The 24,439-nt window shown below is 39.9% G+C and overlaps 1 protein-coding gene across 2 annotated transcripts in view; it reads right to left on the bottom strand.

Moving 5' to 3' along the window:
• Nucleotides 1-10,431: 10,431 nt before the first annotated feature.
• GALNT1 (polypeptide N-acetylgalactosaminyltransferase 1) overlaps nucleotides 10,432-24,439 on the bottom strand; it is a 128,094-nt gene continuing 114,086 nt past the window's right edge. For both annotated transcript variants that reach the window (XM_081252537.1, XM_081252536.1), the window contains 3 exons: nucleotides 17,815-17,913; nucleotides 17,198-17,332; nucleotides 10,432-11,799 (listed from right to left, as the gene is read on the bottom strand). In XM_081252537.1, coding sequence (XP_081108663.1) covers nucleotides 11,653-11,799; nucleotides 17,198-17,332; nucleotides 17,815-17,913 — 381 coding nt within the window. In that variant the 3' untranslated portion in view covers nucleotides 10,432-11,652. The remainder of the gene's footprint in view (nucleotides 11,800-17,197; nucleotides 17,333-17,814; nucleotides 17,914-24,439) is intronic.

Raw genomic sequence — 24,439 nt, 5'->3', positions numbered from 1 at the left:
TTTCAGGTGTATAACATAGTGACTTGATATTTTTATAGATTATACTCCATTTAAAGTTATTATAAAATATTGGTTATATTCCCTGTGCTACACATTACATCCTTGTATCTTACATATTTTGTATCTAGTAGTTTGTACCTCTTAGTCCCCTTCCCCTATCTTGCTCCTCTCCCCACCACTCTCCCCACTGGTAACCACTAGTTTGTTCTCTGTATCTATGAGTTTGTTTCTGTTTTGTTATATTATTCATGTGCTTTATTTTTTAGATTCCATATATAAGTGAAAACAGTGTTTGCCTTTCTCTGTCTGATTTGTTTTACTAAGCGTAAACCCTCCAGGTCCATCCATGTTGTTGCAAATGGCAAATTTCATTCTTTTTTATGGTTGAGTAATATTCCATTTGTGTGTGTGTGTGTGTGTGTGTGTGTGTGTGTACACATGTACCACAGCTTCTTTATCCATTAATATGTTGATGGACACTTAAGTTGTTTCTATGTCTTGGCTATTGTTAATAATGCTGCTATGAATATTGGGTGCATGTATCTTTTCTAATTAGTGCTCTTGTTTTCTTCAGATATAAACCCAGGAGTGGAACTGCTGGATCATATGATAGTTCTATTTTTTATTTTTTGAGGAACCTCCATTGTTTTTCATTGTGGCTATACCAATTTACATTCCTACCAATAGTGAAATAGGGTTCCCTTTTCACCACACCCTTGCCAACACTTATTATTTGTTGTCTTTTTAGTGATAGGTATTCTGACAGGTGTGAGGTGAAATCACATTGTTTTTTTTTTTTTTTTAAGAAGGGTAGTGGCTTTAAGACATTTAAGAGGCAATCACCACCAACTATTATATTTTCTTTTGTTATATTGGAGTATAGTTGCTTTACTATGTGTTAGTTTCTGCTGTACAGCAAAGTGAATCAGCTATATGTATACATATATCCCCTCCTTTTTGGATTTCCTTCCCATTTAGGTCACCACAGAGCATTGAGTAGAGTTCCCTGGGCTATATAGTAGGTTCTCATTAGTTATCTGTTTTAGCATATATATGTCAATCCCAGTCACCCAATTCATCCCACCACCACCCCTTTCCCACCTTGGTGTCCATACATTTGTTCTCTATGATATGCATTAATATAGGATATTTGTTTTGCTCTTTCTGACTTATTTCACTCTGTATGACAGCCTCTAGGTCCATCTATGTCTCTGCAAATGGCACAATTTTGTTCCTTTTTATGGCTGAGTAATATTCCATTGTATATATGTACCACATCTTCTTTATCCATTCCTCTGTTGATGGACATTTAGGTTGCTTCCATGTCCTGGCTGTTGTAAATAGTGCTGCAGTGAATACTGGGGTGCATGCATCTTTTGGAATTATGTTTTCTCTGGGTATATGCCCAGGAGTGGGATTGCTGGGTCATATGGTAGTTCTATTTTTAGTTTTCTTAGGAACCTCCATACTGTTTTCCATAGTGGCTATATCAATTTACATTCCCATCAACAGTTCCCTTTTTTTTAAGCGGGTTCCCTTTTCTCCACACCCTGTCCAGCATTTATTGTTTGTAGATATTTTGATGATGACCATTCTGACTGGTGTGAGATGATACCTTATGGTAGTTTTGACTTGAATTTCTGTAATAATTAGTGATGTTTAGCATCTTTTCATATGTGACCCAAGATGTGATCTATCCTGGAGAATGTACTGTGTGCACTTGAGAAGAAAATGTATTCTGCTGCTTTCAGATGGAATGTTCTATAAATATCAATTAAGTCTATCTGGTCTAATGTGTCATTTAAAGCTTGTGTTTCCTTATTCATTTTCTGTCTGGATGATCTGTCCATTGGTAAGTGGGGTGTTAAAGTCCCCCACTATTATTGTGTTACTGTCAGTTTCTCCCTTTATGGCTATTAGTATTTGCCTTATATATTGAGGGTCTCCTTTGCTGGGTGCATAAATATTTACAATTGTTATATCTTCTTCTTGGATTGATCCCTAATCATCATGTAGTGTCCTTCCTTGTCTCTTGTCACATTTTTTATTTTAAAGTCTATTTTGTCTGGTACGGGTGTTGCTACTCCAGCTTTCTTTTGATTTCCATTTGCATGGAATATCTTTTTCCACCCCCTCACTTTCAGTCTGTATGTGTCTCTAGGTCTGAAGTGGGTCTCTTATAGACAGCATATATATGGGTCTTGTTTTTGTATCCATTCAGCCAGTCTGTGTCTTTTCGTTGGAGCATTTAATCCATTTACACTTACAGTAATTATCGATATGTATGTTCCTATTACCATTTTCTTAATTGTTTTGTGTTTGTTTTTTTGTAGGTCTTTTTCTTCTCTTGTGTTTCCCTCCTAGAGAAGTTCCTTTAGCATTTGTTGTAAAGCTCACTTGGTGCTGCTGAATTCTTTTACCTTTTGCTTGTCTATACAGCTTTTGATTTCTCCATCGAATCTGAATGATATCCTTGCCAGGTAGAGTAATCTTGGTTGTAGGCTTTTCCCTTTCATGACTTTAAATATATCCTGCCACTCCTTTCTGGCCTGCAGAGTTTATGCTGAAAAATCAGCTGATAACCTTATGGGGATTCCTTTGTATGTTGGGATTCCCTTATTTGTTGCTTTTCCCTTGCTGCTTTGAATATTTTGTCTTTGAATTTAATTTTTGTTAGTTTGATTAATATGTGTCTCTTATGATTGTTTGTGTTTCATTGATCTTTTCTATTGTTTTTTGGCCTCAATTTTATTTATTTCCTTGCTGATCTTTATTATTTCTTTCCTTCTGGCTCAGGGCTTTGTTTGTATTTCTTTTTCTAATTCCTTTCGATGGTAGGTTAGGTTGAGATTTTTCTTGTTTCTCGAAGTATGCCTGCATCACTATAAAGTTTCCTCTTAGAACTGCTTTTGCTGCATCTTGTAGATTTTGGAAAATTGTGTTTTTATTTTCATGTCTCAATGTATTTTCTGACTTCCTCTTTTATTTCTATACTTACCCATTAGTTTTTTATTAGAATGTTGTTTAATCTCCTAGTGTTTTTGTTTTCCCTGTTTTTCTTCCTGTAATTAATTTCTGGCTTCATACCATGTGGTTGAAAAGACTCTTGATGTAATTTCTATCCTCTTAAATTTTTTGAGACTTGTATTGTGGCTTAACATGTGATCTATCCTGGAGAATGCTTCATGAGCACTTGAAAAGAATGTGTTTTCTGCAGTTTTTGGATGGAATGTTCCATTATGTATCCGTTAATTCCAATTGGTCCAATGTGACATTTGAGGCCACTGCTTTCTTACTGATTTTCTGTGTGATGATCTCTCCATTGACATAAGTGGGGTGTTAAAGTCCCCTTCTATTATTATATTATTGTCAGTTTCTCCCTTTTTGTCTGTTAATATCTGCTTTATATATTTAGGTGCTCCTATATTAGGTGCATATTTGCTTACAAATATTATGTCCCTTTCTTGTATTGATCCCTTTATATAAAGTCTTCCTTTGTCTTTTTTATAGACTTTAAAAGAATTATTATTTTTGGCTGTGTCAGGTCTTAGTTACAGCATGTGGTATCTTCAGCGCAGCACGTGGGCTCTTTGTTGTGGCGCGTGGGCTTCTCTCTAGTTGTGGCGTGCAGGCTCTCTAGTTGTGGTGTGCAGGTTCCAGAGCACATGGGCTCTGTAGTTGTGGCACGTGGGCTCAGTAGTTGTGGCCCTTGGGCTCTAGAGTACAGGCTCAGTAGTTGTGGCGCAGCAGTTTAGTTGCTCTGTGGCATGTGGGATCTTCCCGGACAAGGGCTCGAACCTGTATCTCCTGTATTGGCAGGTGGATTCTTAACCACTGTGCCACCAGGGAAGTCCTAGTCCATTGATATTTAAAGTGATTTTTGATAGGTATGTTCTTTTTGTGGCACGCCATTTTGTTATTCACTTTCTGGTTGTTTTTGTAGTTCTCTGGTCTTTTGTTCTTTTAGTCTCTTCTCTTGTGGTTTGATGATTTTCTTTAATGTCATGTTTGTGTTCCTTTCTCTCTAGGTTTTTTATGTCTATTGTAAGTTTTTGATTTGTGGTTAGTGTGTAGTTCATATATGTTGACCTATAACCTATAACTGACCTATAACTGTATCTACTTGATCTACTTGTTTAAAAATGTTAAAACACATTCTAAGAGCTCTACATTTTTTACCACCCCCATCTTGTTTCATGTTTTGTGTGTTTTTTTTTCTTCTTCTTCTTCTATTTTTTGGCTGTGCCATGTGGGATCTTAGTTCCCCAACCAGGGATTGAACCTGCACCCTCTGCAGTGGAAATGCATAGTCTTAACCACTGGACTGCTAGGGAAGTCCCTTGTTTCATGTTTTTGATGTCATATTTTACATTTTCATGCTTAGCCATTAACTGTTTATAGTAGTTGTAGTTAATTTTACAATGTTTTTGCCTTTGTACTAGGATATTTAAGTGGTTGATCCACAGACTTTACTATATATTTGTCTTTACCAGTGGGATTTTTCACTTCCTATAATTTATTTCTTGTTGTAGCTTTTTCTTTTTTACTTAAAGAAGACCCTTTAACACTTCTGTAAGGTCAGTTTAGTATTGATGAACTCTTAGTTTTTACTTGTGTGAGAAGCTCTTTCTTTCTCCTTGAGTTCTAAATGATAACCTTGCCGGGTAGAGTATCCTAGCTTGTAGGTTTTTTCCTTCCAGCACTTTAAATATATCATGCCACTCCCTTCTGGCCTAGAAAGTTTCTGCTGAAAAGTCAGCTGATAGCTTTATGGAGCTTCCCTTATATGTGACTCTTTGTTTTTCTCTTGTGGCTTTTAGAATTCTCTTTTAACTTTTGACATTTTAATTATGATATGTCTTGTTGTAGGTGTCTTTGGGTTCATCTTGTTTGGCACTGTTTCTTGTACCTGGATATCTATCTCCTTCTTTAGGTTAGGAAGTTTTCAGCCATCATTTCATCAAATATATTTTCTACCCCTTTTACTTTTTCTTCTCCAGCTGGGACCCCTATAATGCAAATCTTAGTATGCTTGATGTCTTAGAGGTCCCTTAAACTATTCTCAACTTTTAAAATTTGTTTTTCTTTTTGTTGTTCTGATCGAGTAATTTCCATTATTCTGTCTTCCAGATTGCTCTGAGTTCTTCTGTATCACTTAATCTGCTGTTAATTCCCTCTGTATGTTTTTCATTTCAGTTATTGTATCCATCAGCTCTGACCGGTTTTTTATATTTTCTAGTTCCTTATTAAAATTCTTACCGTGTCAATTCTATTCTTTCCCCTAGTTAAGTTAGCATTATTACTATTGCTTTGAACTCTTTCTCAGGTAAATTATTTATCTCTGTTTCATTAGGGTTTTCTCAGGGTTTTTGTCCCTTGATCTTTTGTTTGAAACATATTCCTCTGTAGGCTCATTTTAACTTTCCATGTCTCTATGAAATTAGGTGAAAGTTACCTATCCTGGTCTTGAAGGTGTGTCCTTGTATGGGAGCATTCTATGCAGTCTGAGTGTGCCCAGTAGCTTTGGTGCAGAGCTGGTTCTCAAAAGAGCATGAGCTGCCTCTTTCCCTGGGGTGTTCTGGGAGCCACCTCTTTGGTGGGAGGTAAGAATGGAATTGGAGGGGCTAGACCCAGAGCCAGGTGCAAGCTGGGGCCTTCCTACGCTCAATGGCTATAACTGCTCTATTGGGGCCAGGGCTGGGGCCTAAGGGGATGGAGCTGGAGCTGCAAGGCAGTTGGGTTTCTCCCAGGTGTGTTAGCAGCCTCCACCTTGGTTTGGGACATGGCTGAGGCCTGAGGACTTGGGGCTACACTTCTGTGGTTTCACTTTTTCTCTGGTGTGCACACCTTGGTTAGAGGCTGGGTTGGCAAAGGAGGGCTTGATGCTATGCCACTGAGCTGGCCCAGCCCCCTCCCACATGTATACAAAGCTCCAATGATGCTCCTCTCTGCCCTGGAGCTAGCTTCACTCCCTTCCGAGTCTGCGCAAGGACTGGTGCTCTCGTGATGGTCTCCACCCTGGAGATAGCCTTGCTCCCTCCTGTGTGAGTGCACCAAAGGGCTCGCTGGCAATGGCTGGTCAGAGGCAGGGCCGGGTCTGAGCTGGCTCAGTTCTCTCCAAGTGTGCATACGTTCATTGAAAACTACAGCTTCTGCCTTAGTGGCAAGCAGCACCAGAGCAAGGGGGACTGGAGCAGGAGCCCAGTGCAGGCTCGGGAGTGTGCTAGGGAGGTCCTGGAAAACTGGCCAGAGCCCCAGGCAGTTTTCAATCTGCTGCCTCCACACTGTGATCGGAAGTAAGCAAGTCCATGCATATGTTCTTCAAGAATGGGGTCTCAGTTTCCTATAGCCCTCAGGTAAGCCCCACTGGTTTTCAAACTCACTAAAAGGGCTCATCTTCCTGGTGTCACACCCTTGGGCTGGCGTGCCTAGTAAGTGGCTGGAACCCCTCACTATCCAGGGAGGATCCTTGAGCCTGTGATCTCTCCCTCCTCTTCTGTATCCCCCACTAGGGGTGCAGGTCTCCACCAGATTGCTTCTTTTCCCTTCCTACCAGGCTCTGTGTGCATCTTTCTTTACAGCCTTGGTTGTGGAAGAGCTGTTCTGCTAGTCCCCACGCTGACCTCAGTGAATGTCGCTCTATATGTATTTGTAGTTTTGATGTGTTTGTGAGGGGAGGTGAGCTCAGCATCCTCCTATTCCACCGTCTTTGTCTTCAGCAAACTTTTTTTTAACATTCATACCGGGGACTCACTTCCTCTTTTATATAGTGATTTCATAATTTGTGGAGTGTAGGGAATTGGATTTTTTTCAAAAAGACTTGTATTCTAATGATTCCCAGCAAAGGCCATAAATCTACTCACTTTTTCTTCATCTGCAGACCTCATGATTGTGGCATTAAACCCTTGATCTGTGTAAAAGCAGGCCTTATGATTACAGAGGTGGCATCATCCTCATCAGTGTTTACACTCGGAAGAGGGGCAGAGTTAGTCAATCACTTTTTGGTTTCCTTCACAAGGTGCCAGACTTCTTTACCTATCCTTAGATGTAACTCCTCTGACTATCCCAGCTTTATGCAGATCTTCAATTCTCCAACTTTGTTCAGGCCTAAGCTCCTATTCCCCGAACTCTGGTTACTATATTTTGTCCTTGGAGAGGAAAGGCTTTCATGTTTAGCAGTTACATTTGTGGCTTAAGTTTATGTATCCTTTTTCCCCCCAGACATTAGGGATTTTCTCTGTTTTCTTCTGAGCTCAGCACCCCACTAGGAAATATGTTTGCTGTAATTTATTCAGCCTCTGGGTGTTCTGTAGCAGTGGAGAAGATCTTGCTATCTTCTGTATTTCCCCCAGTACTTAATGAGGTATAATTCACATACAATAAAATGCATATATCCTAAGTACACAGCTCAAGAAAATTTTAAATAATGTTTATGCATGTTACCATCATCTAAGTCACTTTATAGAATACTCCCATCATTCCAGAAAGTTCTCTCATGCTTGTTTCCACCCTATGCTCACCCAGAAGTAACCACTCTGTATTTGCTTTGCCTGTTCTTGAACTTGATATAAATGTAACATGTCTAGCTTTCTTTGTTCAACATTTTTTAGACTTATCTTTGTTGTTCTATCAGGAATTCACTTTTTAAACTTGCAGACTAATATCCCAGTGTATAAATGTACCATTAGTTTGATAATCCACTAACTTGTTGATGGATATTTGGGTAGTTCCCAGTTTGGAACTATGAGAATATTCTTGCACAAATCTTGCTGTGGGCCCATATACTCGTCTCTCTTCATTGTATCTGTGGAAGTAGAGTCACTGAGTCATGGGGGAGGCATATGTTTACCTTTATGAGGAACTGGCAAGCTGTTTCCCAAGGTGACAATACCAATTGACATGCACCAGTTGCTCCACATTCTCACCATTCAGCAGGCATGCAGTGTGATTTCCTTGTGGTTTCATCTTGCATTCCCTGATGACTGATGTTGGGCACCTTTTCCTGTGCTAATTGCACATTTGGATAGCTTCTGTGAAGTGTGTATTCAAGTCATTGATTTTTATATTGTGCTGCTTTTGAAATGGCTTTTACAAGTTGTTTTTCTGCATATGAATCCTTTGTCATTTACATGTATTGCAAATGTTTTCTCCTTGGTCATGGCTTGCCTTTTCACTTTAATAGTATCTTCTTGATGAAAAGGGTTTAATTTTGGTGAAATTTATCTGTTTTTATCTTTTACGGTTGACATCTTTTGTGTCCTAAAGTACCTGCCTATCCTGAGAGTCATGGAGATACTCTGTTTTCTTCTAGATTTGCTTTGCCCTTCACATTTAGGTCTCTGATCCATTTTGAATAAATGCACATTGCATTAAAGCATCAATGTTTGGTGTTTTCTCATACAGGTATCATTATTCCAGGTCCAACTGAAAACACATTCCATAACAACTTACTGAATTGCTTGGTGTTTCTGTTGAAAAGTCAGTAATTATATATGTGTGGATCTATTTCTGGACTCTCTATTCTATCCATTGATCTATGTCTGTCCTAACTCCAGTACCACACTCAATTTCTGTAGCTTTAAAGCAAGTCATAAAATCGAGTAAAGTCTTCCAACGTTTTTTTTCTTCTTCAAGATTTTCTTGGCTATTTTGGGTCTGCTGCATTTCATATATATTTCCCAATTTCTACAAGAAAGCCTCATATTTTGATTTCATTGGATCTGTAGATCAATTTGTGGGCAATGAGATCTTAACAGTGTGTAGTCTTTCAATTCATGAACATAACATATCGACTGCAGTGTTCTACAGTTTCTCTCAGCAATGTTTTGTAGTTTTCCGGGTAGAAGTCTTGCACCTCTCGTTACCTTACTTTTGAGGTATCTGACTTCTTTGATGATAAATTATATATTTAAAATTTAATTCTCAATTGTTTGTTGCTAGTGTATAGACAGTACAACTGAGTTTTGCCTCATATCCTGCAAAATTGTCAGTTCTGGTAGATTTATCAAGCAAACACTTCAAGAAATCAGAGAATAGGAGCAGTGTCATATAATTGGAAACATCTGATTTTCCGAACGGTAAAAAGTGATTCACTCTTTGTATACCTCTTTTTACAGTTATCACCTCAGAAATACTACCTTCTTTCCGATTTCCTTCTCCTTTGCAGAATATGTAATTCTGGAGTTAAATTTGTTCTTGGTATAGTTCTTAAAAAACGGAGACAGCACCAAATCTTTACAGAGGAACCTTTGTTTTTCAGCTGAGTGTAGACTAGGGAAATGAGGACATGACCTACATGCTGCCTTTTATTTGCAGAATGGTGAACAAAGTACTATTTTCCAAGATCCCAATTAGAACAGAAAGACATATTAAAATGGGTTGGGATTGAAGTAGGGCGAATAGATTGGTGAGATTCAAATTGTCCTTAACTGTCACCTTTACAAATGATTCACTAGTCAAGTAATAATCCCATCTTTTCATCCTTTGCTTTTTCATTCATTCCTTCCCAATTTAATTTTTAACAGTGTTTAGCACACTGCCTAATCTACAAAGAGCTATAAAGAACAGGGATCTATTTTAACTTCAAATAAAACCAATGTAAAGCAAAACTATTCAGGAATATTTTATATTTTCAAAGTACTTAGGAATTCTTTAATTAGAAAAATAAAGGCAATGGGATTATCTATCGGATTCTAAAAGTACCCATGAATTAAATCACTCACATCCCCCTCTTAAAAAACACAACAAAACCTTAAATCACATTGCTGTTAAGTTTTCTTACAGTAAGAAATAAGACCAACCTACACTAAAGTACAAAAACCTGAAATTCTGAGCATGAAAATAATTTATTGATTAGACATCTGGTTTATTCAAGCATAAGGCCTACCAAAGATAGAATTAACACAGCTCATGGAATAGGAAAAAACCCCCATCCAGCACCTCCTTTGTCTCACTGGGGACAAAATTTATGCATTCTGTACTACAGCCTCACCTTAAAGCATCCACATGTGCTTGATATTAACCTGAATAGGATAGGAGAAACCTTCTGTACACTCAACTTGGCAAGCATCATTAGTGATGCAACAACTTTCAGAAACATTTTTAGGCACAAGAAACAGCACTGCCTGCAGTGAGAGCCTTTGACAAAGAAAATATCATTAAATATAATCTTACAAATAGGAAGAAAAACATATGCACTTTTGCCAATGGACTGCTTCATGTATCAGGAAAAATGTCACAATCAGATTTTCTTTCGATGATTAAAACAATTTAATTGATACTCAACTTTAATCAATACTCAGGTTATCTTGTATTAAAAATCAGAAAAATAAAACAGATTTAACCTAAATGGAATTTAGGGAAGAAATGCAGGACTAAAATAGTATGGAATAATAGCTGCACTTCTTCAGCTAACTCATTAAAAAATGCCAATTAAACATTTTCAGTCAAATTTTATTTAAAAAAAAAAGCAGCAGATCAACATTACAATTCAAGAACCTAATCTAAATATGCACTTGACAATAAAGCACATCTGAGTATGGAGTGAAAAAAGTTTTTTCCAAAAAACCATCAAACGTATCATCTCCAAATACCCAAATAATAAATCACTTCTGCAGGCCGTCTACTGAGTGGAATCATAAACAAAGAACAGAAGATTTATTGCTGTGAAAACAAATCTGTAGTACAGTAGTATGAATCTTGGGTATTAAACATAATCAGTTGAATCAAGTTAGGAAGTTGAAAATCTAATAAGAAATTTGTGTGTGAGAGAAAGTCTATAAGCCAGTTGACCCAAGAGCAACTGAGATATCAAACTTGTTCAGTGAAATCAGACATTATTTTAAATCTCCATTTTTTGAAGGCAATTAAAAATTACAATTCCAACAGCCCACAAACCAAATGATAAAAACAACTGTAGAAAGCAATTAAAACTACGTTCAAGGAGCCACTTTTTCAGCTCAATTTCAGCACCCCAAGGAAAAAAAAAGCATCCATGACTATCACAGATGAAAACAGAATGAATGTCATTGGAATCAGTTATTTTCCCCCACTGAGGTATAAAATCTATATAGAAATTTGATACTATACTGTAACAAATTGTACTTCTCATAGTTCTGTTTTAATTTCCTTTAAACCCTGTTTAATATAGTTTTTTAAATTGTTGTAAAAATGTTTTCATGATTCTGAATCTGGTTCCAGTTCTTTTTCATTTATTTTTATATCAAGATTTAATATACTGGCTACCAGTTCTAATCAGAAAAAAAATCTTGGACATCTCTTCATTATAACAGCACGTTCAGCAGAAATTACTGATGTGGAAGCAAACCATAAAAGGTGCAGCTCTCTGGAAAGCACATTTCGTAGATTGTTTCAGTCTGAATATTCTTTACAATGATTCTTGATGAAAGACTCTTTTAATCCTGTAAACATCAGTGTGCACAATCTCGCTACTACGTAGTTTCACGTCCTTGGACAGGAAGGCCGGTTCACAGCTAGTGAAAGAGAGAGCAGTTTAAGTTTTAATGGCTGATAAACCTTACATCCTGCAGGAGGAAAGCACTTTTCCTTTTTTGCTACTTAAGAATGTGGCAGAAATGTATGCTGAGGTAGCCCAGTCAATCCTTATTTTTTTCTTTTTTTGTAAATTTGGTCTCAGAATATTTCTGGAAGGGTTACATTTCGAAGAAGCCACTGCTGGGACCGGCTTCCACTGCAGTCTCTAATGCTGGGCACCTGGCTGTCCTCTTCTGTGGCTTTATCCAGGCACTGATTACTGTTCACATGCTGCAGGGTTAATTTCTGAAAATGACGGGAAAGAAGTCTTAATATGAAAGTGGAAAACCAAACCAAACCACCTCAACCATTTTTTGTGATTATGAAATTCCTCTGTTTTGTTTTTGAAATATAAATTATTTAAGACAATGGAGAAATGTATCCGTGTAGAGACAGCATTAAGAGCTATGTTGGGGGAGAAAGGCACTGGGGGTACAGTGCATTCTGCTGGATTTGCAGTCAGATGACCTCAATTCTAAGTCCCAATTCTGCCATAAGCTCTGTAATACTGTGAGAAATTTTACCTTTTTGTGCTTCAGTTTCCTAAAAAAGTGATCAGATTAGTGATTCCTAATTTAGGATCCTCAACCTAATTTCAAAAAGCTATCTCAAAACTGCTTCATTTTCCCATGATAAGGCTGTTCCAATTAATTCTGTGATTCCAAGCTTCAAGTTCTTAGAAACTCAGGTCTTTTTGAAGACTCGAAATCAGTCCTTAATAAGTGGCTGTTAGATGTGGCTATATACCTTCCTCTCTACTTGTCTGCATTCCAGACTTGACGCTGTCATGTTGATGTTTAGGGTAATTTCAAAAGAACATGACACATGAGAGTTAACAGACACATACTGACCATACTAATGAGTCTGATACCAAGCCCTGGTCAGGTGAAGAACTCCAAAGCAGCTATGTAGGAATCTGCATTAAGCATTATCCTAATAAGTATGTAACTATAAGGAAATATGTTTATTAACACATTTTTACTCACGGCTCTATTTTAATTTAATTCTTTTATCTCATTTAATTTTCATAAGGAACCTTTCATTTTCATAAGGCCTCTTTTGTACCTATTTGAACTTCAAACAAAGCAAAACCTAATGACTGTATACAATACAGCTACTTTAGCTTTCAGGCACTTCTGTGTTATGGTCCATGTGAATGTCCATGTGAATGTGTCCATGTGAATGTCCATGACATTCGCAGATGTCACAGTTTACTCTCAACACTGACTTCAGTAATATCGAAGGGTCAGTGTTAGATACTTTACTTTAGTTCCAATAAATGCATAACAAGAAGACCGGGAAGGGCTTCCCTGGTGGTGCAGTGGTTAAGAATCTGCCTGCCAATGCAGGAGACACGGGTTCGAGTCCTGGTCCGGTAAGATCCCACATGCTGCAGAGCAGCTAAGCCCATGCGCCACAACTACTGAGCCTGCGCTCTAGAGCCCATGCTCTGCAACAAGAGAAGCCATGGCAATGAGAAGCCTGCGCACCGCAACGAAGAGTAGCCCCCGCTCTCCGCAACTAGACAAAGCCTGCGCAAAGACCCAACGCAGCCATACATGCATACATACATACATACATAAAAAGACCGGGAAAAGTCAGCATGGCTGGGGCTGTTTTTACTTTTATGCAGATGCTGTGTAGTTTGTTTTGAGAGGATGCACTTTGCAGTCAGACATTTCTGTAGTGAACCCCAGATTTGTCACATGTCAACAATATGCCCCTGAGCAGAAACCTCTCTCAGCCCCAGGTTCCTCATCTATAAAATGGGGACAAGAATACTTCTAGAGTTGTGCGGAAACGTTAAGATAATGAACAGAAAGTGCCGCCCAGCTCAGAGGCACTCACTACAACATCTTGAGCGGCCACGGACATAGTCTGGCAGCCCCGAGAGCCGAAGCACACAGCTTGCTGCTAAGGCCTTTGGTCATTTGTAAGACAAAAACAAAGCACTTTAAAAAGAACCTCCCAGGGCCTCCCTGGTGGCGCAGTGGTTGAGAGTCCGCCTGCCGATGCAGGGGATACGGGTTCGTGCCCCGGTCTGGGAGGATCCCATATGCCGCGGAGCGGCTGGGCCCGTGAGCCGTGGCCGCTGGGCCTGCGCGTCCGGAGCCTGTGCTCCGCAACGGGAGAGGCCACAACAGTGAGAGGCCCGCATACCACAAAAAGAAAAAAAAAAAAAAAAAAAAAAAAAAAAAAGAACCTCCCAAACATTCCAGAAGGCCCTTCAAAGCTTCTCTGAGTGGCCACCTTCATCAGGCCCACTGTATTAATAAAAATAAAAAAACACAACAAAAAACTTAGTTGGGAAATTGGTCTTTATCACCCTAATTTTTAAAAATGTCTCATTATTTCACTTATTGAGAACCATTAAAATAAACTGGTAACAAAGACAGAGGTTACTGATACATGCTGGATATTTAACTGCTCAAAATTAAGACAGAATCCTTATAATTTCAGGAAGCTAACGTCCCTTCAGGAGACCAGGACTCTGGTGAAGAGCCCTGTTCCAGACACAGCTCTCTGGCTGCTGACAGCCGGGGCAGAGTTCTGTGGCTCGTGACTCTGTGGGGACTGTGGTCACCGTACTCAGCAGAGGATCCATCAGCACGGACTAGTTTCCACACAGAAAGAGTGTAACTAAGGCAACAGGCTAATTGTAACCTCTGAAAGGAGGATGAAAGCTATAGTTATCACTGCATAAAGTCCAACTGCAACCTAGAAAAAAATAATTTGCTGCCCTCTACCCCTAATCTCTAGATGTAACTGTGTCAAAATTTGCATTTTCATTCCAGAAAGGACAGCTACAAGTAGTCAAAGCAAAAGAGCCTGGTGTTGTAAACTCTCTGCAATATATACTATAAACAAGACAAAGATATAATATACAAATTTAATAGAAGATAGTACGGTATTGTGCAAAGAATCCTGGATTAAGAATCCCAGGTCTGTCTGCGATCTGGTAACACCATTTACCTGCTCTGTGACCTTGGGCAATTAACTTCCATTCTGGGCTTCAATGTCTACGTGTATTAAAAACAAGGTCCTGAATTTTATTTCTAGGGTTCCTTTGAAATCTAAGATTTCATGACTTTAGGTTTAGATTATACATCACTGACATAAGTGTTACTCTTCCAGACTGCAGTTTCCAACTGATGGAGGCAGGACAACTCTGATGGGCCGTCCGGAGCTCCCTGTGCAGTCAGCTCAGACTGTGGGACCCACGTCGCAGCTTGACTCCTCCCTCTGCCAATTCTTCTGTCTCCCTTTTCACAGGTGTTGATCTGAAGGATGCTCCCTAATAAACATCCTGAACACTAAGCTTGACCCTGGAGTGGAGTCTGCTTCTGGGAGAACCCAGCCTGCAATACTAGAATTTAATCTCAGGGAAGACACCTTGCAGAGTGCTCCAGGGGTTTTAAAACTTTACACTCATAACTGGTTCTTTCAAAATATCCTAAATCACTTCTGGCTCCCTTTTGAATAACTGTTGTGGTAGACTGTATATCTTATACACAGTCTGCCAATGGCCATTCCCACTCCCTGTCTCCTGGCCACATCACACCATAAAGACTGCAAATGCAAATGCCTGCTTTCCCAGCCTCCCCTTATAGATGGGGGATCACTATGAGATGAAGTTCTGGCCCATGGGGCACAGCAGAGCCTGCTGCGGGGGATCCAGGAAAAGCTCTGGCTTTCCTGATAAAGAGCAATTCAAGCAGTAGTGCAACATTCCTCTTCCTTTCTTCCTGTCTTGAGTTGGGCGTGATGGTGAGTACTGTAGCAGCCTTCTAGAGGCCACAAGAAAAAGCCAAGAATATTGCTGCAATGTTATCCTTGACATCACTGTATCACTGAATCCATGCCAGAAGCCACTTACATCCAGACTTAAGAAAAAAATAAACCACTATTTGTTCATTCTACTATAAATAGGTTTATATTACCTAATTAAATATACCATCATTTTTCAATGAACATATACAATTGGGAGGCTTTTTAGTTTTCAAAATATTTTGGCTTTGCAATGACTGTGGGGTGCCACTGGCATTTACTGTCTGGACTCAGAGATGCCATATATCCTGCAGGACCTGGGGCAGCTACACCCAAAATGGCAATAGCATGCACCATGGAAAACCCTGCAACAGAATATTCAGGCCACTTCCAATAGTCATATTAACTGAGCTACTGTACTCTCTCTCTCTCTCTCTCTCTCTCTCACACACACACACACACACACACACACACGCACACACGCACACACTTTTTTTAAACTACAGTTTGATACTGTGAAGGGAGACCCAGGATTTATAAAACATGGTCTTTGCCCTCCAGGATCTAAGTATCTAATAGTGGAGAAAAAGACTGGTAGATAAATAACTACAAAGAAGCACAGAATTACAGGGGTCAGAGACAATTGTAATTAAGACAGAGAGAGCTAATTTCTGGCTGGGATCCATGGAAGTGATGTCAATTCTGGGCTCTCAGGAACAGGCAGGATTTGTTAGGCAGATGGAACTGTATGATCTTAAATGTAAAGTGGGAAAGTAAAGGATACGTTCAGGGAATAGCTGGTCGAAGATGAAAGGTAGACCAGGGTTTGTATGTGATGCAGTATACGGAGAAAAGACAGGCAAAGTCACAACATGGTTTGGACATTTCCCTTGAGGGGGTAGAATGAAGCAGCAGAGTGAGCCAAGCAGACAAAAGAAGTAGAGAAAAAGCAAAGAGAAGAAACTAAACAGTGGTGCATCTAAAGCCAATGGATAAGAGGATTTTAAAAGATCATCTGCTTAGCAATAACTTCTACAGAGAAGTTAAGAAAGAGACGAGAATGTCCCGGCTTTGCATCCAGGGGCTGTTTCTATATAGTGTCAGACCAAGGCAGGAGCCAGGTTGAAGAACCAGAGGCACAAGTGCCAGCCACTCACTCGCCATCATACAGCACAGGAGAAAGGTAGGATGGTATGTAGAAAATAAAATAGGAACAAAAGTCTGTCCCAACATGAAGAAGAAAACCAGTGCTTGTAAGTGGAAGAAAAAGAACCAGAGAAAGATATATTGAAGATGCTGGTGCTGGTTCCAGAAACATAGAGCAAAAAAGCATAAGTTGGGAGGTTAGCCAGGTATGAGGAAAGGAAGAGAGGCTTACTGGAGATGCTTTGATTGCTTCTAAGTACCTCTATTTGAGTACAACATATAGCAGGTGGGGAGAGGGAGTGGCTCCAGAGGAAAGCAAAGACAAATAGTTTTATTATATATGTCACTGAAAAATCATTGAGCCAGAGAATTTCATTAATTAAATCTCACCTTTTACCTCAATGTTTAATTCAGTAATTTAAAAAGCCTACTTACTGTTCCATTTCTACCACAGTGGCTGGCAAAGCTTAAGGACATACAGAGGGAAGAGTGATTACATAGTAACAACAAGGACCCAGGGACTGGAGGCAATACTAATTTAATTACTGGAGAGATTAAAACATGTTTATTTTACTTATACTACTTTTCCTATCTGTCAATTCTTGGAGTATAAGAACAATATGATCCATATGCAGATTCCACAAGAATTCACTCTTTTAGATATAAAGTATTTTATATAATACACCCAATGACACCCAATTTTATTCCTATATTCAACTGGATAACTTACCACGGGATCATACTCCCAAAGTTGGTTGCCTTTTAGGTGGTGGCATTTGAGCATTGTGACTGGGCCATTAAGTTTGGAGACATCCAAGCAAAGGTCATCTGTTCTAATTTCTTTGTTGGCAGTGTAAGAGAAAACCTGAAAAACAAAATGCACACATATAAGCTTTAACAGCAAAATAAATTAGCGTTTTATATGCCCAAGAATCTGGCAGGGAAAAAGACAAGTATTTCAAGATACATGCTTTTTGAACTTTATTAGTGTAATGGAGAATAAATGACTCAGAAAAGACACCACTATTTTTGCGGAGAAGAAAAAAAAATGATCTTAAGTTCTCTGTATATACTGAGTGTACTGTCAAGGGTTGTCATCTGTTTGACTAAAAAGGGCAGAATAAATCTTATTACAACAATGTAAACACAGTTCTCAGAAAGGGCCTTTTACAAATGTTTCATTTAAAAAATAATCATTAGATTGAAGGCTCTATTCTCCTAAAGGTCTTTATTATTTTCTCTTTAAAGGTAAGAAAATATTTCCTGAATGATGTCATGAAATAAAAAAGGAAGAATATGAAAACAAATCCAAAAATTACCCCTTTAAAGCTTTACTAAAATACTCACCTGATTACCTCCCATACCGTGACAGTTAAAAATTCCAACTTTTTCATTCTCCTTTCTAGCCATGTTATCTAGACACTGATTTGTTTCCACATTTCGTATCTAGGGGGACAATGAATAATGAAAATATCATGAGTTAGGTCAACTAGACAGACACATACATATCTAACACACACATTAAAATCGATCTAAACTTCCCACTAAATCTCTAATTCCTGAGGTAAGGGCTGTGAGTTGGGAGGGAAAAAAAAATCACTGTCTGGCTATCTAAGATTCTGTGATCTAGAAAGGTCTTACTATTTATATAAGTAATTTTTGTGTTTCATGGAGAAATCCTTTAAGTTCTTCTTTCTTTCATCCCAAACTGTTCTTCTATGATTTGTATTTAACTCAGTAAGTTCTGGTTTGCCTAATAATTTAAAGCAACTTAACAACTCCCTGTGGACACTATTTGCCACCAAGATAAGGGGGCATTACTATTGATAACTACTTTGATGACTTCTTAGGAGGCTCAAGGTGGGTATTTTCTAAGCAAAGAATCTGGAACTTGGCTTAACTGGAAAGCCTACGCATGGTGTGTAGTGTAAACACCATTCTTCCATTAGGTACTTGTCAGTTATATTAAAAAGTTGAAACAGTCATCAGAATTAGGAAGAATATTTTAAGCACTGATATATTTTTTTCCTCTGAACCACTACAGTTTAAAAGCATATGGCAAATTAATAGATATTTGTAAAGTCCTAAATCTATTGTCATGGGTGGTACTGTCAGCAGGTAAGCCGGAAGGGAGAAGTGGGACAAACTATGTCTGTCATGTCATGTAGATAGAAAAGGAGTAATTGTGTGTGATAGATAAACTGGGGGGAAAGTTAAAACCACAAATAACCCATTTATTTTTATAAACATGTATAGTCTACATATTATTCCACTATTTTAATAAGGCACTAACAAGTCCAGATGCATTTTTTTCTTATAAAGATACAACAGCATAAGTATGAATAACTGTATTATTCCCAGGGGATCAGAATAAGAACTGGGGCTTTGGCAAAAGAGAGGCCTGGGTTTAAGTCCAAATGATCCAAACCCTCTGAGGACAATTTCCTAAGAGAGACTAGTCAGCTCTATGCTGAGGTTGGGTAAGACAGTGCATCCACATACCTACTTTGGAGTCTCGCATGTAGTGGACTCAGAAATAGTAATAATCTGTGCTGCCACCTTATCGCTAGTCAACTCCATCTGGCTATTCTATCAAAACCTCAAACTCAGTTCACGCAAAAGCAGGATTTTCCAACTCCTTAATGCTAACACTTCTTCACCCGAACATTTTAACATACCCCTGCCACTCCACCCCTGACCCTGAGGATTGCTATCTAAAACAAACCTCCATCATCATTCCTCCATATATTCCCCTCTTCCCCTGCTACCCCTAGTTTTATTAATAATCCCACAAGTTGTCAAATTATTCAAGCTGGAAATCCCAAGGCCTTTTTTTCCTGGGTGTAGCATATCACATCAGTATCCAGGAATTCTTTTATCACATAATGCACATCATCTTTTTATCCATTATTTTAAAGTAGAAACCTATTACCTCATAAATAGATTTTTAAAAAGGTTTTATCGTTAGATACAATTTTACATAAAACCCATCTTTCTGCACCTCAATGGATAATCAATTAATACTTGATGATCATGGCTATCTTACTTGACAAAAAATTTAGTTAGAATTTTGACAAGGTATCTCATATATTCACATAAAACAATTATTTCCTTATACTTTTGAAAAAGTTACAAACTCCCCAGTCCTTTGTTTTCCTCAATTTTTTTCTTTCAAATATAGATGTAGAGGTTTCTGAAGAAAGGTGATAAATGTCACAGAAATGATTAGGGAAGAACCAACATTATTGTCAGCTTCTCCCTCTCACATGGAATGGTTTTTTGTGGTTAATTATCTTTTATCAAACTTAATAAAAATTAAAAAAATAAAATTCTCGGGCTTCCCTGGTGGCGCAGTGGTTGAGTCTGCCTGCCAGTGCAGGGGACGCGGGTTCGTGCCCCAGTCCGGGAAGATCCCACATGCTGCGGAGCAGCTGGGCCCGTGAGCCATGGTCGCTGAGCCTGCGCGTCCGGAGACTGTGCTCCGCAACGGGAGAGGCCACAACAGTGAGAGGCCCGCGTACCGCAAAAAAAATAAAAATAAAAAAATAAAATTCTTCCCAAAGGTAACTGGACTTCCTATCACTCAGTAACTATCTTATAATAAATCAACCTTGGCTATTCTGTTTCCATAACTGATGTTGCTAAAAATTACAGCAAATAAATTACACTTACTCTGCACTAGGCATTGTTGTATGAGTTTTACCTGTAACAGCTTATACCACCCTTACACCATTCCTATGAACAATTCTGGATTGTTTTCGGACATAAGAGATCTGAGCCTCCAACCCTTGAGGACACTACTGACAACTAGATGTTAAAAGTAGAGTTCTCCAAGGACTGGAAACCATTACTTCCCAACAACTGTTTTGGTGACAATGAACTTTGATCAGCAAGATGTGGCCCAGCTGAGACGGGTGGTCAGAGAGTGGGTGGGCCTCCGCTGGGGCCTGATGGCACTTCTGCAAAGTGCAGGGGAGGGATGGAGAGAAGCCCCGCACACTCGGTGAAGAAGGAACTTCTGTAGAAGGGGAGCTGTGATGTTTGGTCCCTGGGCAGAGAGGATTCTGTCTGGCTCAACACATAAAGTGGCATCTTTGAGCTGCTCTCCAGGCTGGTTTTTCCACGTTAGATTACTAGAGAAGACAGTTTTCAGGGAATATCCTCCTCCTTTGTAGTAATACATGTGGGCTACCTCACCTACAGAGTGTGTGAGATGATTTTTGAAGGACATGAAAAACCAGGATGACTAGGGGTGAGTTTTGGGAACAATTCTGTTCTTTATGATGTCAGGAGGCAGTAGATAATTTAATAGGTTTGTTTGGCGGGAGTTAACTTTGAAGAGTCTTTGGGGAAGGGAAAAATTAGGAACATTTAAAAAAAAAGTTGAATCAAATGTTCAAAATGGTAAATTCTATACAGCTTTAAGGCTATGTAACCAATTACCGGCTTTCTAGTGAACTATGGAAGGTAGGAATGGTGGTGATAATACTTGTTTCAATGTTCATATTGGAATGGAAATAGGTACCAGACTTGGTTACTCAAAATCTGACACTTAAAAAAAGTCATAACAATATCTGAACGATGCAGTCAGGGAAAAATAGCTGCACTTTCAAGGTGTCTGGAGACAGATGGGTAGGCATGAGAGCTTAGGGTGGGGGGACACACTGAGCTGGGCCTCACGCCCGGCTCCACCTGCCATGCGACCTTGGCAGGTCAGTACTCTAAGACAGTGATTCCCAAAACCATGATTTGAACAACTGAATAAACTTTTTTTCAGTATCTGCCACTGAAAAACTGATTTTGTGATCAAGTATGTTTGGGAAACACCAGATTAACAAATTTGAATAGGTTTTCTTTACTGAAGGACTTCTCGAAGCCTTTTAACATACTAAGACTCTTGGTAGGGGTGGGGACTGATAGTACAGAAGGATATATGCTGCTTTTTATAAAGCAGCATTTCCCAAACATTTTTGGCCATAAAATCCACCCCTCCTCCCCTATCCCTTGCCTTTCAAACAGGCACCTTGAGAGATATCAGACACCAGCATTCTTTAGAACACAGTAAGTGGGAAATGTTGCTGTACAAACCTCATTTTCTCATCTGTAAAACAGGGATAACACTCTCTCTCACATTTGCTGAGATCCCTCAGCGAGGTAACACATACAGAGGCCCAGCAGAAACCGACACCTAGTAGGCCCACAATAGCTGTTGGTTCTCCTTAACTCAAGTGTACAACAGCTGTCACTAAAATATTATTTTCAACCTTATGAGTTGATGATTGTGAATGCACTCATTCCTGGGAAACCAGGCAAGAAACTAGAGCCTAAGTTTCTTGGTTTCTGCTATAGTCTCCTCCAGAATCCTGGCACCTTCACTAAGGTAGACAATGTAAGCAGTTAAAGGATTCTTGGAATCTACTATTACGGAATCTAGATTTACATTTTCACTCTCTGCCATGAGGGTAATACTGGTTAGATACGAGAAAGGGTATGAGTGTTAGTGGTTAAGAGCACAAGCTCTGGGGCTTCCCTGGTGGTGCAGTGGTTGAGAGTCCGCCTGCCGATGCAGGGGACACGGGTTCGTGCCCCGGTCCAGGAAGATCCCACATGCCGCGGAGTGGCTGGGCCCGTGAGCTGTGGCCGCTGAGCCTGCGAGTCCGGAGCCTGTGCTCCGCAACGGGAGAGGCCACAACAGTGAGAGGCCCGCGTACCACAAAAAAAAAAAAAAAAAAAAAAAAAGAGCACAAGCTCTCAAGCCAGACTGCCTGTGTTCAAGTCCTGTCTCTTCCATTTTGTGGTTGTGACCTGAGCCATGTTGCTTAAACCATTTATTTGTGCCTTAATTTACTTACCCGTGAAGTGGGGGAAAATAGCACCTATCTCAGAGTGTTGGGAAATGAGTTAATATTTGTAAAGCATCAGACTGGTGCTTGACATAAAGTTCAGGCTCAGTAAATTTTAGGGTGGAAAAGTAAATGGTCAGTCCATAAGCCTGGCTAAACTGTAAGAGTCTGGATTATTTGCTTTCTGTGTCTGCTGTTTAGACAATTCACCTCTTGGATTAACAACAATTAGATAACACAATGAAATACATTTATTCAGTTCCAGGTCCCTACAGAAGCTATGAGAGCCAGACTTTGTGAAGCCAGACCTGCTAAATGTACACATTCCGATTTCCCTTTCTGCTCTAAAATCCTATGACTTTAGGTTTCCCTGGGCCCTTGTAACATGACAAGAGGTACCTGATAGGCTAAATTCCAGTCCTATCAAAGGAAGGCTCACAGAGGTGGAGCTATGATCACAAGCACAAGCTCCCTAGCTGCACTTTGGCTGGTGCTCGAGAACAACCCCAGTCCCAAAATCAGAGCTTCGACCTGATAGTGTGGCCTAGTATTAAGGACATAAATGCTTAAGACCAGCTGCTTAGTTACTAAGGTAATAACAAGCAGGCCACAGAGGGTAAAATCTGTTCCTTATATAGAAAGCCGGCTGGCAAGAGGCAGGTAAAAGGCAAGCTTGCCTAGGCAATCATCTACTGTGTGTTAGACAAGTGGCTCTTTGTAATACACACCTATATTCTGACCTAGCAAACAATGCGTAAGTGTTGTCCAAAATTGGGTCAGTTCTAAAAAAAAAAAAAAAAAAAAAAGCTCCTCATTCTTTACTCTGAAGGCAAGCAACTGCTATCAATCTTCCCATGGCATCACCCACGCTGGGCCTTTCTTGACTGGAATGAGGCTCCAGCAAAGGGAATGGATACTCACTTATAAGACAAGGAACTCCGCATACCCTAGCTTGTTTGAGGTGACTTCCTTAAACCACAACAAAGTTCAGAGGCAGGGAGCTCAGGTCAACCGTGAAGTAGCCTCAGGAACTACCAAGGACAAACAAGGAGTCTGTGCTCGCTCTGGCACTGGAGACACTGCAACCAGGCCGATCAGTTTCTAACTCACCACCGCGCAGCTCCCCGCTGTGATCTAGCTGCTCTACCGCATCCTACTTTTCCACGTTACATCTCCTCCTCTTTCCCCCATCACCAACACCCCCTCTTCACTCTCAGCCAACGATCTTGTGTTCAGCTGAAGAAACAAAGCTCACCAGAAGTCCCTCACTCTCCCACCTCAAACTACCAGCCTCCAGCTCTCAACCCACAATTCGCCTGACTTGGCCCCGGCACCCCGCCCCGTTCCTCCCAGCTGCGTGGATGAACTGCCCCCCCTCCAGCCTCTACCTCCACTGTGCACCACAGCCCATTCCCCCACCTACTAAACGTGACCCCTGGACTCCTGCAAGCAGTGGCTCTTTTCTATCTTCACATTTTCTCTTTTGTGTCCTTGGCGTCAATCAGCACAGTTTCATCTTATCAAAAATAAACAGAAAAACCCTTCTTTAACCCCATTTACCCCTCCAGCTACCACTCACTTCTCTGTTCAGCTTTACAGCAAAATTTCTTATCCACACTCATGATCTCCACTTCCTCTTCTCCTGATCTCCTGTGAAGCCATCAGAGATTCTTGTCCCTACCAATCTCCACCAGAACCCACTTGACACAATGAGATGGAGCCTCCTGACAATGTCTCCCTCACCAATCCAACGGCCAGTTCTCAGGACTTGTCTCCCTCCTTTCTCTGCAGTGTTCCATACGATGGATCACTTCCCTCTTTCTTGAAGCAAGTCTTTCACTTACTGGGGCATCACTCTCTTGGTTCTCTTCCTATTTCAGAAATAGTAACTTTTTTTTTTTTTTGGCCATGGCACGTGGTTTGTGGGACCTTAGTTCCCCGACCAGGGATGGAACCCGTGCCCCCTGCAGTGGAAGCACAGAGTCCTAACCACTGGACTGCCAGGGAATTCCCTCTCTTCCTATTTCAATGCTCTCTCCTTCTCAATCTTTTTGGCTGATTCCCTCTCACCTTCACAATTTCTAAATTGTGGAGTTTTTTATGGCTTGGTCCTCATTCCTCTTGTCCAT

Source organism: Mesoplodon bidens, assembly GCF_964165515.1.
Source record: "Mesoplodon bidens genome assembly, chromosome: 13".
In the NCBI taxonomy this organism is placed as follows: Eukaryota; Metazoa; Chordata; class Mammalia; order Artiodactyla; family Ziphiidae; genus Mesoplodon; species Mesoplodon bidens.
Note: the sequence above shows the minus strand (reverse complement) of the source record. Positions and strands in the feature narration are given on the sequence as shown.